A 13,127-nucleotide genomic window follows, 5' to 3' on the forward strand; every position below is an offset into this window, starting at 1 on the left:
CGATTGAGAGAGTTTAGAGAAAAATATTTTCAAGTTTCTATGAAATAATGAAACCTATTGAATTCTATTTATAATAGATTTTTGAATTATTAAAGTGAATTATTAAAGTATGAATTATTAAAGTGAATTATTAAAGTATGAATTATTAAAGTGAATTATTAAAGTATGAATTATTAAAGTAAATTATTAAAGTATGAATTATTAAAGTGAATTATTAAAGTATGAATTATTAAAGTGAATTATTAAAGTTAAAGTAAAGTAAAAATAAAGTAAAGGTAAAGTTTAAGTATAGTAAAAGTATAAAACTATGTACGTATAATACGCGTATAAATATATATAATATTAATTTAAATCGTTATATATATAAAATAAAATATAAATATCGTTATCTTTATCATACTAGTTAAGTAATGAGTTGTCAAAAGTGGTTCTAGATATTTATAAAAGTTATATACGTTTTAATAATAAAGTTCTTTTTAAACTGAAAACGTTTTTGTACGTTTGAAACTAAATAGATCAATCGAGTCTTTGTGAGATTCAATCTTCCACTATCCTTTGTCTAGTTCTCAATGATTGACAATTTGTTTTTATTTATAAATCACTTTACCATTTTCCGAATATTGTTAAAATGGAAAGATTTCTCAAATCAACGTGGGCCTTTCAACAGAGACTTGTAATCATAATTCAATATATCTGATAATTCAATCATTTGATCTTATCTTCTAATTCCATTGATAAACATTTTGAAACAGATACAATCATATAAAGTATTTAATCTAATATTTTGTTTACGTTTCAAGTTATAATATATATACACATATACATATATAATCATATTCGTTTAATGGTTCGTGAATCGTTGGAACTTGGTCGAGGTTGAATGAATGTATGAACATAGTTTAAAATTCTTGAAATTTAACTTAACAAATATTGCTTATCGTGTCGGAAACATATAAAGATTAAATTTTAAATTTGGTTGGAAATTTCCGGGTTGTCACACATATTGGCATCAATCTCAGTCCTTGTAAACGGCTCTCCAACGCGAGAATTCAAGCCTGAAAGAGGTGTGAGGCAGGGAGATCCAATCTCCCCGTTTCTATACATTATAGCCGCTGAGGGACTCAACATACTAACTCAAAAGGCAGTGGAGAACGGATTCATAAGAGGAGTAAAAGTTGGCCGAGAAAATGTTACTTTTTCACACCTTCAATATGCAGACGATATGATCTTTTTTGGCGAGTGGAGTAGGAGCAATATTTCAAACATAATGAAGCTCCTAAGCTGTTTTGAAAGCCTCTCGGGACTAAAAGTGAATTATCAGAAAAGTATGCTTTTTGGAATTGGGGTTGGAAAAGATGAGCTTGACTTGATGGCTGCACGATTTAATTGTTCCTCAGGCATCTTCCCTATGACCTACCTTGGTATACCATTGGGAATAAAGATGAACAAAGTTAGTTCTGGGTACCAGGTCTTAGAAAAATTCAAGAAGAGACTCTCGGAATGGAAAGCAAAAGCAATCTCCTTTGGTGGTCGGTTGACTCTTGTGAAATCGGTGCTTAGTAGTTTGCCATTATATTTCTTTTCCCTGTTTCGAGCTCCAGCAAGTGTGATCAAGCTACTTGAATCCATAAGGTGCAATTTTTTTTGGGGCGGGTCGGGTTCCGGGAGGAAACTCTCATGGGTTAAATGGGATAGGGTTCTTCTTCCCTATGAGTCGGGGGGTCTAAATATTGGGTCACTTACTTCAAAAAATCTCGCTTTACTTGGCAAATGGTGGTGGCGATTTAAAACAAATCCTAACTCGTTTTGGGTCAAAGTTATTTCTAGTATTTATGGTTCGGGTGGGGGGTTGGGTGACACTAATGGTTCACGTTGTTTCTATGGAGGTACTACTTGGGCCAACATAATTAAAGCAGGTTACGCCATCGATGGACTGGGGATTGCTTTTACTTCTTCTTTCGTTAAAGATATTGGGAACGGTGGCTCTACAAAATTCTGGACGGACACATGGTTCGGGGGTCTGCCCTTCATGGTGACTTTCAACAGGTTATTTGCGTTAGAAAGGAATAAAGAAGCATCGGTGCAAGACAGAGTTAGAATGGAAAATGGAGGGGCTCTATTACAATGGCAATGGGTTCGAGAGTTAAGGGGTAGAGCAACCAATGATCTAACCGAGCTCTCAAACCTGTTATATACTATCCAACTACAGTCCAACTCGAGTGATAAATGGAGATGGTTGCTTGGTGATGATGATTTATTCACTACGAAGCAGCTTACAACAATCATTGACAAAAAGCGGCTAGAAAGTTTAGCAGGAGTAGAAACAAATCGAAATTCGTCCATTCCGCAAAAGGTGGCAATTTTTGTATGGCGAGCAAAACAAAAAAGGATCCCGGTACGCACCGAACTTGATAAGCGAGGTATGGATCTAGATTCTATTTTGTGTCCCTTATGTGATGAAGAAGTGGAGACGGTAGAACATTCATTGGTAAAGTGCAGTAGAGTAAAGGAGTTTTGGAAAAGCTTTCTTATGTGGTGGAACATCCCGGGTAATAGTTTAAACATACTTGATCCGTTGGGAAATGACTCGATATTTACCTCCTTCTCTAAGTTCGGAAATAAAATATAGGAGGCAGTTAAGTGGGTTGGTTGTTATATGCTATGGAAAGCTAGGAACAATAAAATTTTCAGGAAAAAGGAGTGGAATGGTATGCATATACTAACCGAGGTGCAAACGGTTAGTTTCGGGTGGATCTCAAAGAGGTTGAAGATGTCCTCCCTGGAGTGGCACCAATGGATGCTCAATCCGGGTTTCTACGTCGCTAGAACAGGTGTTGGCTAGGATTATATTCTCTTTATGTATATAGTCGATCAATCCTTGTTAGCTTTGTTCCCAGAGCATTTACTTGTATAGTTTGTTTTTTCGCACCGAGGCAACTTCTCATTTTGGTTCTCGGGTTGTATTGTTTTGTTTGTATATATAAAACTTGCTTGCTTTTAAAAAAAAAATCTTCAGGCGCAACTTTCCTGTCTCAAATTATGTAAATTTTATTTTGAGATGTCTCAGAGTCACATATAAATCTTTCTTTGTCATATGTTGTCGTATTATGTAAAAGCATGTGCGTAAATTTTTTTGTACATAATTATTAGTTAGCCGTTCTGTCAATACAGTTCCACCAACTCATACGAACACTCTCACTTCTCCTATAGCCCAAACACCAATCACAGGCTCCTCTACTTCTTCTCCCACATCTACGGCCCACCAGGCCCAACCATCCATTACACCTAAATCTCCTATTCTGTCAACTTCTATTTCATCCCATACATACCCCATGCCAACATCCACTGTTACTCCACCACCTTTCTCTCCTAATCACACTCACTCCTCATCTCAGCCTCCTGTGCATACTACTACGACACCTACACCTTCCCACTCACCACCTATATCCCCCCAGGCTACTGTCACACCACCACCACCACCACCACCGCCTACCCGTACCATCCACACTCGTGCCATTTCAGGTATTCGCAAACCCAACCCGAAATACAACTTATCTGCCACATCCTCTACATCTCCCTCTCCTATTCCACGAAATCCATTCGAGGCTCTTAATGATCCTCACTGAAAGCGTGCCATGACAGAAGAGTTTCGTGCTCTTATTAAAAACGGGACTTGGGAATTAGTCCCTCGTACACCTGACATGAATATTATTCGTTCTATGTGGATTTTTAAACATAAATTTCGTGCTAACGGTTTATTTGAGCGATATAAAGCTCGTTTGGTTGGTGATGGCAGGTCAAAACAGGTTGGTATTGATTGCACGGAGACATTTAGCCCGGTTGTCAAACCGGCTACGATACGCACGGTTCTCAGTTTAGCACTTCAGAACTCTTGGTCCATTCATCAATTAGATGTCAAGAATGCCTTTTTACATGGCACACTATCTGAGACAGTTTACATGCACCAGCCCGTGGGTTTCCGTGACCCACAATATCCGAATCATGTGTGTTATTTGAAGAAATAACTTTATGGCTTGAAACAGGCTCCTCGAGCTTGGTATCAACGTTTTACCGAATACGTTTCTCGGCTCGGATTCATTCACAGCAAATGCGATCATTCTTTATTTATCTACAAACATGGTACTGACACGGCATATATTGTGTTATACGTGGACGATATCATATTAACAGCCTCTTCTAAGTCCCTAAAAGACATGATCATGCGACATCTAGACGCTGAATTTTCTATGATGGATCTCGGACAACTTAGTTCTTTTCTCGGTATATCTGTCACGCACACGCCTACTGGACTGTTTCTTAATCAGGCTACTTACGCTCGTGACATCCTTGAACGAGCTGACATGTTACATTGTAAACCAGCGAAAACACCGGTTGATACAAAATCCAAGCTCAGTGCACGCGCCGGTCCTGTGTTCCATGACCCGTCATTTTTTCGTAGCATGGCCGGTGCACTACAGTATTTAACATTTACTCGTCCCGATATCTCTTACGCGGTGCAACAAATTTGCCTTCACATGCACGCGCCACACGACGGACACATGGGTGCCTTGAAACGCATCTTGCGATACATTCACGGGACAATTGATCATGGTATTTATCTTAGCAAATCTCCTTCACGTAGTCTTGTTGCATATACGGATGCCGATTGGGCTGGATGCCCCGATACACGACGTTCTACATCCGGCTATTGTGTATATTTAGGTGACAACTTGATCTCTTGGTCGTCCAAACGACAACCCACTCTCTCCCGCTCCAGCGCCGAAGCCGAATATCGTGGAGTCGCGAATGTTGTTTCCGAATCATGTTGGCTACGTAACCTTTTATTAGAACTACATCAACCGGTCCGCAAAGCCACAATTGTTTATTGTGATAATGTTAGTGCCATCTTTCTCTCGAGTAACCCCGTGCAACATCAACGCACTAAACACATTGAGCTCGATATTCACTTTGTCCGAGAGTATGTTGCCCGTGGTCAAGTTCGCGTGTTTCATGTCCCATCTTGATATCAAATAGCCGACATTTTTACCAAAGGACTTCCGCCAGTTCTGTTCAATGATTTTAGGGACACTCTCAACGTTCGTCCACCTCCCGCTTCGAGTGCGGGGGCGTATTAGTTAGCCGTATATGTTATATGTTAGTCAACAGATAAATATGTAGTTGACCTTGTATTTAGGAAAAGCATGTGTAGTCCTAGTTTACAGCATAGTTGGTTAGTCACTTTGGATATATATACAGCAGTATACACGATGTAAAACACACAGAGAAATTATCAATCAATATCAGTATTTCACACTCTTATAATAATGATTTTTATAACTGAGTAATGAGCTAAACCGGTCTAAATTAAACTGGCCATCCTAATTCCCAATTCAAAGTTATTTCTAAAACACGACAGTGTGTTATATTTGTTCAAATAGGAGAAGTTTAATATGTATACAAAAGTTATTCCTAAATTTCGATGTATATCAATTATTAAGTCAAAATTCAATTGTTGGTGCCATACTCTTTGTAACGACCCGACCAAAACCGTTATTGACGGCGTCGTTAACTTAGGTCCCGTTGCGTGGTCGTAGTCCCTATATGAGACTCGTTTGACCAAAATTATGTCGCATTCATTTGAAAGGTACAAGACTTGCAAGTTTAGTTTACAAAACCGTTCGACAACAAGTCTAAGTTTACAAAAGTCATAAAGTATAAATGAAATAACTTGCGACATAATATAAGTTGAAAAACACCGTTGCTATAAATAGCGTAAGTATGTAACCAAAAGTTTGAATCCAAAAGTGCTATCCCTAGCGTATGTATGTATGTATGCTTGACCCCAAGCAAGAAATCAGAGTGTATGCATGTATGCTCGACTCCAAGCAAGTATGAGTGTACGCGGAAGCATGAATCAAATAGCCAAGTATGAACCTGAGAAACATATAGAAAACTGTCAACGAAAAACGTTGGTGAAATCATAGATGTATTTGTAAACGTTGTTTTTGAACCACAAGATTTAGTATTCCCATAGTTGATTATCAAAATCGTTTGCATTCCAAAAGTATTGTTCGCGAGCACCCAATTATCAAGACTTAACGTTCCGTCCGTTGAATACCCCATCACAATAGTGTTAGAACATACACTGTTTCTCGAAAATATATTTCATCCGTAGACGGTAGCGAACCGTCCGTAATGAGGGTTTGTCAAACCCGTATGGCCACACAATATAAGTTCTCGCTTACACCCTGCAAGTGTAACTAATGATAATCGAATTGAGGATTTTTGTTCTAACTCGCTGTGGAATGTTTGTTTTCCTTGTACTTGTGTTCAAAGTATAAAAGTAAGTAGTACAAAATGTAACAAGGTATATGTTTCTCAGCCCACAATTTAAAAGTATAAAAAGTTGTTGAAAAGGTGGGACTATGATCTCACCTCGAGTGCACGAGTATAAAAGTACTTCACAAAGTAACGTATGCATGAAAGTTGCTTAGCCTTGACCTAAACAAGTAAGTTGTATCAATTAACCGGTTACGACACAAGGTCGGGTGAAATGTGTTCAATTAGTCCTATGGCTCGTTACGACTCGATTAAGTATAGCATGTGAATCACGTTGTCAAGTTTCATACAAGAAACAAGTATAAAAGCATGTTAGAATGATTGTATAAAAGTTTGGTTAAGTTTGACTAAAAGTCAAACTTGGTCAAAGTCAACGAAAAAGTCAACGTGTTCGGGTCGGGTCCCGAACTATTTTTCTATGCTAAATATTCATATACAAGTATATTAAAACAAGTTTCATGTGAATCGGAGGTCGATAGCTAGTCAAACATTTCGCGTGAAATGGGACAAAGTGGGCAGAATCTGGCCAGGCCAGATTGCGCGCCGCGCGGGGAAGGGGCGCGCCGCGCCACCCTCTGTGCAGGCATTTTTCTGTTTTTCAAAGTATGCACGAGCTAAAACCAAATAACCACATCTTATGATCCGCAAACAATTAGAACATGTATCTTATATCATCGGAAAGGTATTTTGACGAGGAATACAACTAACCACATATCATCAATCAAAAACATCATTTACAATAACCGAAAACTCGTCAATTGATCAAGAAAGGTTTATTTTCAAAGTTTCAAGTTCGTAAAACGTATTTTATGATTCGGGAATCCAATTTACACATACGACATGCCGTTTTGAAGGTAATAACGCATACATTACAACTAAACACTAACAACTAACATTCCATGGCATTCAAGCATCCAAAAATTCATGTCAAGAACTATCAAACCCTAGTCAAACATCTCAAAATCAATAATCATGCTTTTGAAGTTTTCTTAATCAACCTACACATCAAATTGAAGCTAATGATGCTAGTAACACATTTAATACATGAACTTTAACAATTAAACAACATTTAATCATCCAAAATCAAAGATTAAGCACACCCATTTCAAAGTTCATACTAGTTACTCTAAATCAACAAATCGAGCAAACAAAACATATATTCATATTATACACGAGCCATAGACACTAACTAACACAATTTCAAGTCGAAAACACGAATTTAGAGAAATCTAGAGTTTTAGAAATGTTACCCAAACGAGATGAAGTTGGTATCAAATTGTAGAGGATGAAGAGAGGATTCCAAATATGTAATTTGTTTTGTTGCTAGCTCCCTAAACCGAATTTAGATGATGATTTTGTGTTTGAGGTTTTGAGAGAATAAAAATGGAAGAAATGAAATGGGGATGTTGAAATGAATGGAGGAGGGTGAAGGTTGACTAGTTGACCTAGTCATCTCTTTGCCCTCTTGGCAAGTTTAGTCCCTCAAGTTTCAAAGCGGGTGCGGAAATTAACCAAACGAATATTTTTAAAACGCAAGTTAACGAGAGATGTTATAATTAAATGACGGAATTATTATGAACGTTAGTCAACGGAAACTACGAAGTTAAATAACGAAAGGTATTATTTAAAAGAAAAAGACGGTGTTAAAAATAAATTTAACGGAAAAAGGCGGGATGTTACATTACCTACACCTTAAAAGAAATTTCGTCCCGAAATTTAGTTGGAAGTAGTAGTTGTTGAATCTTCCTCGAGATTTTGTGTTGCCAATTCTACGAATGAGGGAGAAGTACGTTCTAGGGTATTTCAACGAATTTTGACGGTCGGGATCATATGTTGTTTTAAGGTTTGGCTTCACGATTTATGGTTTCAACCGGTCCTCCTAGGAAGTGAGGGTTATCGTCGATAGTGAGTTCATCAAAGGAGATAACAAGTTCTCGTTTCGCAAAACACGTCTTTGAGTTGATACATCGAATGTAGGATAAACGGAGACCCAAAATGAGTCGGAAAAGTCTAAATGGCTAGCGACGGGTCCAAAACACCCCAAGAATTTAAAGGATCAAAATATCGCGGATTTAGCTTCCTACGTTTTCCCGAAACGGATTGCACTTTTCCAAGGTGCGACTCTTAACGTGACGCGGTTTCCCACGTGGAATTTGAAATGTTTACGTCTAACATCGGCGTAGCTCTTGGTGATTACGAGTCGCGTAGGGTTTTACCTGAATATGAATAAATTTTCTCGGTTGCTCATGAATAACCTCGGCCCCGGTGAATTGATCATCGTTTACTTGGTTCGACAAAGGAGAATGACGTTTCCGGTCACATGTGGTTTCAAAAGGAGTGACGTTAAAACTCGAATGAAATCATTGTAGTACGAGGATTCGGTTAAAGGAAAATACTTTTCTCAAGTAAATTTGAAGTTGGTAATACAAACTTGTATTATGGTTTCCAAGGTTTAAATCGCATGTTTGTTCGGTCCGTCGGGTTGTGGATGGTACGCGGTACTCATGTCTAAACGCGGTCCCGAGACTTTTTGTGAGGCACTCCAAAAATCTAGAAGTGAAACGAGGATCTCGATCTGAAACGGGGTACATTTCCCTAAGGCACATTGAACAAGTTTGCTAGGAATTGAAAACATTAGCTAGGACAAGTTTCTCAAGAAAATTCGCGTCGCGGAAGATTTATCGGTTTCCAAAAACGTTCGTCGGGGCAAGTTCTTATCGGGTTTTGAAAACGATTGTTAGGACTATCCACCCTCGCGGCGAATACTTGTATGACGTGAAGAGTCGCTCTCCTTTGAGAATTTAGAATAAGGACCTCCTGAACCGGAAGTACGAGGGTGATGCAAAAGAAGTTCCCGCCCCGATGTGAGCATAACGAGTAAATTTGTAGTTAGTCAATAAGACTGCGCGAGGACGAGCTAGTATACCCGTGTGACATACGGTTGAAGTCGAATGGAATCGGTAATTCATGCATAAATATAATTTGACAAAAATTGAAGGTGTGTCCCCGGTATGGTTGTTATAAATATTCTCGGAGTTTTCGGATGTCCAAACATGAAAGGATGAAGTCATGTACATGGCACATGGTGGTGTTTAGGTTGATCGAGTCTAACCACCATCACGCGTCACTAGAACTTTGGTATGTCTTACCGTAATATAACCACGTTGATCGAGTGTCGTTATATTACGCTAACTCATACTTCCATTCCCACATCACTCTATAGATTCAAGTTCGTGTAATCGTGAAAATTTAAAATAAACAAAGTGTAACGACGTCTCTAACGTGACTCGTATTAAATCGAAAGAATTGGTGCAACTCTGAAGATGCGTTCCCCGAGGGAAGTGTATAGTTGATTGTTCACGTCAATGTGGTTCGAGTCGGACAACATTGTATTTAGGTATGAAAAGAGTAACGAGTCATGATAACAAGTAATACGCAACCGTAGCGGTAAATGGTGATGACGATACTCATCTAGAGTAGTGACAGTGACTTTACAATATTCATGGATAGTAAGATGAGACGGGAGGAAAAACAACCAAGGAGTCAGAGTTCCCGAACTAAAGTGGCAGGATACGAGTTCGTATAATGAAAGTTTGGGTACCATTAAAAAGTTTGCCTAAGAATGATTCAAGTATAATGCACAAGTAGTCAAGTAAGTGCTATCTATAGCAAATGTATGTCAGAATGCAAATGCTAACTATCCGGTTGTAGTCTAGACTCACTAATGCGTCCTAACGACTCTGTTAGACACACTAATGCACGTCCTAGTTCCCTACAACCAACGCTCTGATACCACTTGTAACGACCCGACCAAAACCGTTATTGACGGCGTCGTTAACTTAGGTCCCGTTGCGTGGTCGTAGTCCCTATATGAGACTCGTTTGACCAAAATTATGTCGCATTCATTTGAAAGGTACAAGACTTGCAAGTTTAGTTTACAAAACCGTTCGACAACAAGTCTAAGTTTACAAAAGTCATAAAGTATAAATGAAATAACTTGCGACATAATATAAGTTGAAAAACACCGTTGCTATAAATAGCGTAAGTATGTAACCAAAAGTTTGAATCCAAACCCGACCAAAACCGTTATTGACGGCGTCGTTAACTTAGGTCCCGTTGTGTGGTCGTAGTCCCTATATGAGACTCGTTTGACCAAAATTATGTCGCATTCATTTGAAAGGTACAAGACTTGCAAGTTTAGTTTACAAAACCGTTCGACAACAAGTCTAAGTTTACAAAAGTCATAAAGTATAAATGAAATAACTTGCGACATAATATAAGTTGAAAAACACCGTTGCTATAAATAGCGTAAGCATGTAACCAAAAGTTTGAATCCAAAAGTGCTATCCCTAGCGTATGTATGTATGTATGCTTGACCCCAAGCAAGAAATCAGAGTGTATGCATGTATGCTCGACTCCAAGCAAGTATGAGTGTACGCGGAAGCATGAATCAAATAGCCAAGTATGAACCTGAGAAACATATAGAAAACTGTCAACGAAAAACGTTGGTGAAATCATAGATGTATTTGTAAACGTTGTTTTTGAACCACAAGATTTAGTATTCCCATAGTTGATTATCAAAATCGTTTGCATTCCAAAAGTATTGTTCGCGAGCACCCAATTATCAAGACTTAACGTTCCGTCCGTTGAATACCCCATCACAATAGTGTTAGAACATACACTGTTTCTCGAAAATATATTTCATCCGTAGACGGTAGCGAACCGTCCGTAATGAGGGTTTGTCAAACCCGTATGGCCACACAATATAAGTTCTCGCTTACACCCTGCAAGTGTAACTAATGATAATCGAATTGAGGATTTTTGTTCTAACTCGCTGTGGAATGTTTGTTTTCCTTGTACTTGTGTTCAAAGTATAAAAGTAAGTAGTACAAAATGTAACAAGGTATATGTTTCTCAGCCCACAATTTAAAAGTATAAAAAGTTGTTGAAAAGGTGGGACTATGATCTCACCTCGAGTGCACGAGTATAAAAGTACTTCACAAAGTAACGTATGCATGAAAGTTGCTTAGCCTTGACCTAAACAAGTAAGTTGTATCAATTAACCGGTTACGACACAAGGTCGGGTGAAATGTGTTCAATTAGTCCTATGGCTCGTTACGACTCGATTAAGTATAGCATGTGAATCACGTTGTCAAGTTTCATACAAGAAACAAGTATAAAAGCATGTTAGAATGATTGTATAAAAGTTTGGTTAAGTTTGACTAAAAGTCAAACTTGGTCAAAGTCAACGAAAAAGTCAACGCGTTCGGGTCGGGTCCCGAACTATTTTTCTATGCTAAATATTCATATACAAGTATATTAAAACAAGTTTCATGTGAATCGGAGGTCGATAGCTAGTCAAACATTTCGCGTGAAATGGGACAAAGTGGGCAGAATCTGGCCAGGCCAGATTGCGCGCCGCGCGGGGAAGGGGCGCGCCGCGCCACCCTCTGTGCAGGCATTTTTCTGTTTTTCAAAGTATGCACGAGCTAAAACCAAATAACCACATCTTATGATCCGCAAACAATTAGAACATGTATCTTATATCATCGGAAAGGTATTTTGACGAGGAATACAACTAACCACATATCATCAATCAAAAACATCATTTACAATAACCGAAAACTCGTCAATTGATCAAGAAAGGTTTATTTTCAAAGTTTCAAGTTCGTAAAACGTATTTTATGATTCGGGAATCCAATTTACACATACGACATGCCGTTTTGAAGGTAATAACGCATACATTACAACTAAACACTAACAACTAACATTCCATGGCATTCAAGCATCCAAAAATTCATGTCAAGAACTATCAAACCCTAGTCAAACATCTCAAAATCAATAATCATGCTTTTGAAGTTTTCTTAATCAACCTACACATCAAATTGAAGCTAATGATGCTAGTAACACATTTAATACATGAACTTTAACAATTAAACAACATTTAATCATCCAAAATCAAAGATTAAGCACACCCATTTCAAAGTTCATACTAGTTACTCTAAATCAACAAATCGAGCAAACAAAACATATATTCATATTATACACGAGCCATAGACACTAACTAACACAATTTCAAGTCGAAAACACGAATTTAGAGAAATCTAGAGTTTTAGAAATGTTACCCAAACGAGATGAAGTTGGTATCAAATTGTAGAGGATGAAGAGAGGATTCCAAATATGTAATTTGTTTTGTTGCTAGCTCCCTAAACCGAATTTAGATGATGATTTTGTGTTTGAGGTTTTGAGAGAATAAAAATGGAAGAAATGAAATGGGGAGGTTGAAATGAATGGAGGAGGGTGAAGGTTGACTAGTTGACCTAGTCATCTCTTTGCCCTCTTGGCAAGTTTAGTCCCTCAAGTTTCAAAGCGGGTGCGGAAATTAAACAAACGAATATTTTTAAAACGCAAGTTAACGAGAGATGTTATAATTAAATGACGGAATTATTATGAACGTTAGTCAACGGAAACTACGAAGTTAAATAACGAAAGGTATTATTTAAAAGAAAAAGACGGTGTTAAAAATAAATTTAACGGAAAAAGGCGGGATGTTACACTCTTCATATAATAATAAGACAAGATTGCCAATCCAGATAACATGCCTATAATAAAACTATAGAAAACGTCCCAACCTCTAAAACACGGGTCTTCATTTTATACCTTAATCCTCTAAGAAATATCTATAGCATAAAATTTGTGGCTTAATTACAACCATGAACCACAAGTAAAGTTGCAACTGTAGCTAGACATACAACCACCAGTATTCCACAATAGTTGCTTCTTGCTAC

At 38.0% G+C, this 13,127-nt stretch overlaps 1 protein-coding gene across 1 annotated transcript; it reads left to right on the forward strand.

Moving 5' to 3' along the window:
* Window positions 1-3,635: 3,635 nt before the first annotated feature.
* Window positions 3,636-5,024, forward strand: LOC139888126 (uncharacterized mitochondrial protein AtMg00810-like). Its single transcript, XM_071871159.1, has 2 exons — window positions 3,636-3,953; window positions 4,044-5,024. Exons 1-2 carry the CDS (start codon window positions 3,636-3,638, stop codon window positions 5,022-5,024), a joined length of 1,299 nt encoding a protein of 432 aa, XP_071727260.1.
* The last annotated feature ends 8,103 nt before the right edge of the window (window positions 5,025-13,127 follow it).

Source organism: Rutidosis leptorrhynchoides, chromosome 2 (genome assembly GCF_046630445.1).
Source record: "Rutidosis leptorrhynchoides isolate AG116_Rl617_1_P2 chromosome 2, CSIRO_AGI_Rlap_v1, whole genome shotgun sequence".
Taxonomy (NCBI): domain Eukaryota; kingdom Viridiplantae; phylum Streptophyta; class Magnoliopsida; order Asterales; family Asteraceae; genus Rutidosis; species Rutidosis leptorrhynchoides.

Excerpts from the sequence above, each read along its gene's own strand:
- LOC139888126 (XM_071871159.1), top strand. The coding sequence starts at position 3,636 with ATGACAGAAGAGTTTCGTGCTCTTATTAAAAACGGGACTTGGGAATTA. Across the intron at positions 3,954-4,043 it reads ATGGCACACTATCTGAGACA|GCTCCTCGAGCTTGGTATCA; the intron begins GTTTACATGCAC and ends GGCTTGAAACAG.